General features: G+C 36.0%; 1 protein-coding gene across 1 annotated transcript; it reads right to left on the bottom strand.

Moving 5' to 3' along the window:
• Window positions 1-28: 28 nt before the first annotated feature.
• On the bottom strand, window positions 29-3,663 carry LOC112905678. The gene is made up of 4 exons (XM_025978532.1): window positions 3,623-3,663; window positions 2,350-3,583; window positions 452-1,403; window positions 29-108 (listed from the first exon to the last, which is right to left on the bottom strand). The coding sequence occupies exons 1-4, from the start codon at window positions 3,661-3,663 to the stop codon at window positions 29-31; spliced, it is 2,307 nt and encodes a 768-aa protein (XP_025834317.1).

Here is a 3,663-nt window from a genome sequence, read left to right on the forward strand (position 1 = left end):
TTAGGTTCTACAATGAATCCATCATCGTCTACTCTATATACTCCTGAAGATTCTTCTTGTGGTACTTCTTCTTCGTCTTCTTCAGCTTTTTTAATCCATTTTGAAGGCCTTGTGACAATATGAGTAGGCAGTTTAGTAGAAGGTATTTCTTCGTCAGATGGTTTTTCTCTTTCTTCAATTTTTTGAGCTGATTCTACTGGCATTCTAGCGATTTGAACAGGCAGTTTACTGCTAGTGTTAGTAGGGAGTAGTTCTTCATCTTGTTGATAATTATCTCTTTCAAAAACACTCCTTAAATCTCGCACTTTAGCTATGTGGGATTCTTCTACGTTTTTTTCTCGAGGAGGTTCTACTTCATGAATTTCACCTTCGTGTGTCTCGTATAATGGCTTATCTTCATCAGAACCGGAAGAAGATGAATAGGAATATCTTGACGAAGAAGTGTACTCACTGTCATCAAAATTTTGTTGTTTAACTAGTTCGTGTGACTGCTTGCTGGAATTATGAAGTTCAGAATAATATTTCGTTTCTCTGTAGGTTGGAACTGGTTTGGGATCTTCGTCCCAATGCTTGGATTCGTACATATTCCTCAACTGGGAAACTTTTACAATTGGGGGATCAACTTCGCTGTAAACATTTACTTTGCTCTCGGATAAACCATTCTGTACAGTGGTGGTTTTCACTTTTTCAACCCTTGCAACATCTGGTGATGGGTAGCTTTGTTTAAAAATTCTTAATGTCTTTTGCTTTTCTTTCTGGACTGCTTCGCTGTTCCTATTATCGACTTCTCCAATTTTCTTGAGCAACTGTATCACTTCATCTTGCCACTCTAAGTAGTTCTGTTTATCCCTTCGACCAAACTGACGAGCTTCTTGAACCAAGAGTCTAGCTCTTGATTTTATTTGATCAATTTCTCTTAAATCAGAGGCTTCTTGATCTACTGTTGATCTTCCCCTGGTCCTTGGAGAGCTAACAGTTTGAAATTCCCTTTCAATATTACCATTCTGGGATTCGGTGGTCAAGTTTTCGAACTTTGAAAATGTTTCCCTAAAGTCAAACATTTTAGGATGCGCTTCTGTGTTACTGTGTCTTCTTTGGTACATTCTGGAACTTTCATCTTCATGCCCATGTGGACGGCGATTTCTTTTGAGATCGGCTAACGATTTCGATCTTGTAATGGTACTCTTTTCCGCCCTATTATGCTCACGATATCTACGTGGTGGTTCCTGCGTTTCCTTTTCAGGGTGCGCATATTTGGATTTTTTTCCACGACGACGATGGTCTGGTATATTGTGTTCACTTCTGTTCACGTGAGCCCCTCTGTGATAAATTTCAATATCATCGTTGGTATAGTGTTCTAATGATTCCACGTTTGGTCCGGAATGGTAAGGTCTTCTTTGGGACTGTACGTTTATAATCAAGGGTCTTGGCATTTTGAATCTAAAAAAAAATGATGCCTGGATATTGCAGATACGTGAAGTATGCCAAAAATATACAAAATAAATAACGACAAATTAAAAAAAAAGTATTGTGTGCACTTGCTGTTGAGGATAGGTAGCTACATTAAATAAATTCAAAGCGCCATGCAACTTAAGTGTTAAGAAAGCATCACGCCCCACCCTACTGAATAGCTGAGCTATATTCAGCAATTATTGGAAAAATATTACAATTAAATTAAATAAATTAATAAAATATATGTAAGAATGCAAAAGAACCTCATGCTTACCTCTGGTTCTTCGTTTTATTTTGGCACTAATAAAATTCGCTTTAAACCAAACACCGCACCGGTGGAATTTGTAAACGAGTCACTTGTTAAGCTAGAAAAAAAGCGATTTTTGTGCACTGCCTTCGCCACTAATAATAAATTGATAAGGTGATAACAAAACAAAATATCTCTATAATGTGTAAACCGTATTGATTACGACAAATATGTGATAATAATGCAGCCATCCTGTACAAATATTTGGAAGTTGACGCCACATCGGCTTTTTTCCTTTAAACAAATAAAAATTTACAACTAATTCGCATTAACTCTACCTATGATTAGATAATACTTAATTCCAGAAAATTCTACTATTTCATTCAACATAAAATACCGAAGAATTTTACTTCTAAATACACCTGAAATTAAAAGCTAAAACAACTAAGAATAAGTAGCAAAAATAATTATTTTTTACAAGAAAATGTCACTGCTTATCGCATGAATATATGTTTCGAACTGTAAAATAATCGATCAACTAAAAATAAATAGTGACTTAATATTACTTATCAGTGTTTTTCAAACCTAAGTACCTATCGAAATTATTTTCACTTTAGGTGCTCAACTCTATAAACTACTTGGTATCGTACCTGATTGACTTTAGTAGTATTTTGAGAATTATCTTCGTTCTTTTCAATCGCATCTTTCAGTTCTTTCACTTTAGCTATATGCGATGTATCAACAGGATTTTCTTCATCGTTTTCTTCGTTATTTAAATCGGTGATTACTACTGTTTGCTGCATATTATTGTCATATTCTTCATAAGGAATATATTTTTGTTCATGTGCAATTTGCATGGTTGCGGTTTGGACTTCTGGATTTTGAGAAGGTCCATTTCCCTCAAAAACATTTTTGAGTTCTTTAACTGTGACGGAATGGACAATCTGTTCGTCCTTTAACGTGTCTCTTACTCTTCTTGGTGTGCCATCATTAGGTTCTACAATGAATCCATCATCGTCTACTCTATATACTCCTGAAGATTCTTCTTGTGGTACTTCTTCTTCTTCGTCTTCTTCAGTTTTTTTAAACCATTTTGAAGGCCTTGTGACAATATGAGTAGGCAGTTTAGTAGAAGGTATTTCTTCGTCAGATGGTTTTTCTCTTTCTTCAATTTTTTGAGCTGATTCTACAGGCATTCTAGCGATTTGAACAGGCAGTTTACTGCTAGTGTTAGTAGGGAGTAGTTCTTCATCTGGTTGATAATTATCTCTTTCAAAAACACTCCTTAAATCTCGCACTTTAGCTATGTGGGATTCTTCTACGTTTCTTTCTCGAGGAGGTTCTACTTCATGAATTTCACCTTCGTGTGTCTCGTATAATTGCTTATCTTCATCAGAACCGGAAGAAGATGAATAGGAATATCTTGACGAAGAAGTGTACTCACTGTCATCAAAATTTTGTTGTTTAACTAGTTCGTGTGACTGCTTGCTGGAATTATGAAGTTCAGAATAATATTTCGTTTCTCTGTAGGTTGGAACTGGTTTGGGATCTTCGTCCCAATGCTTGGATTCGTACATATTCCTCAACTGGGAAACTTTTACAATTGGGGGATCAACTTCGCTGTAAACATTTACTTTGCTCTCGGATAAACCATTCTGTACAGTGGTGGTTTTCACTTTTTCAACCCTTGCAACATCTGGTGATGGGTAGCTTTGTTTAAAAATTCTTAATGTCTTTTGCTTTTCTTTCTGGACTGCTTCGCTGTTCCTATTATCGACTTCTCCAATTTTCTTGAGCAACTGTATCACTTCATCTTGCCACTCTAAGTAGTTCTGTTTATCCCTTCGACCAAACTGACGAGCTTCTTGAACCAAGAGTCTAGCTCTTGATTTTATTTGANTTTAAGCAAACGTCTTTGCTTACCTAAATTCCTGAGAATGTTTAACTTTCTTGTTTGCCTGCAT

Source organism: Agrilus planipennis, unplaced genomic scaffold (genome assembly GCF_000699045.2).
Source record: "Agrilus planipennis isolate EAB-ADULT unplaced genomic scaffold, Apla_2.0 scaffold669, whole genome shotgun sequence".
Taxonomy (NCBI): Eukaryota; Metazoa; Arthropoda; class Insecta; order Coleoptera; family Buprestidae; genus Agrilus; species Agrilus planipennis.

Bases quoted from the DNA above. Each gene is read 5' to 3' on its own strand.
- LOC112905678 (XM_025978532.1), bottom strand. From the start codon at position 3,663: ATGCAGGCAAACAAGAAAGTTAAACATTCTCAGGAATTTAG. The intron at 1,404-2,349 runs GTACGATACCAA...ATAAACGTACAG, and splicing joins ATACTACTAAAGTCAATCAG to TCCCAAAGAAGACCTTACCA. The intron at 109-451 runs GTGAGTACACTT...TATTGTCACAAG, and splicing joins ACAACAAAATTTTGATGACA to GCCTTCAAAATGGATTAAAA.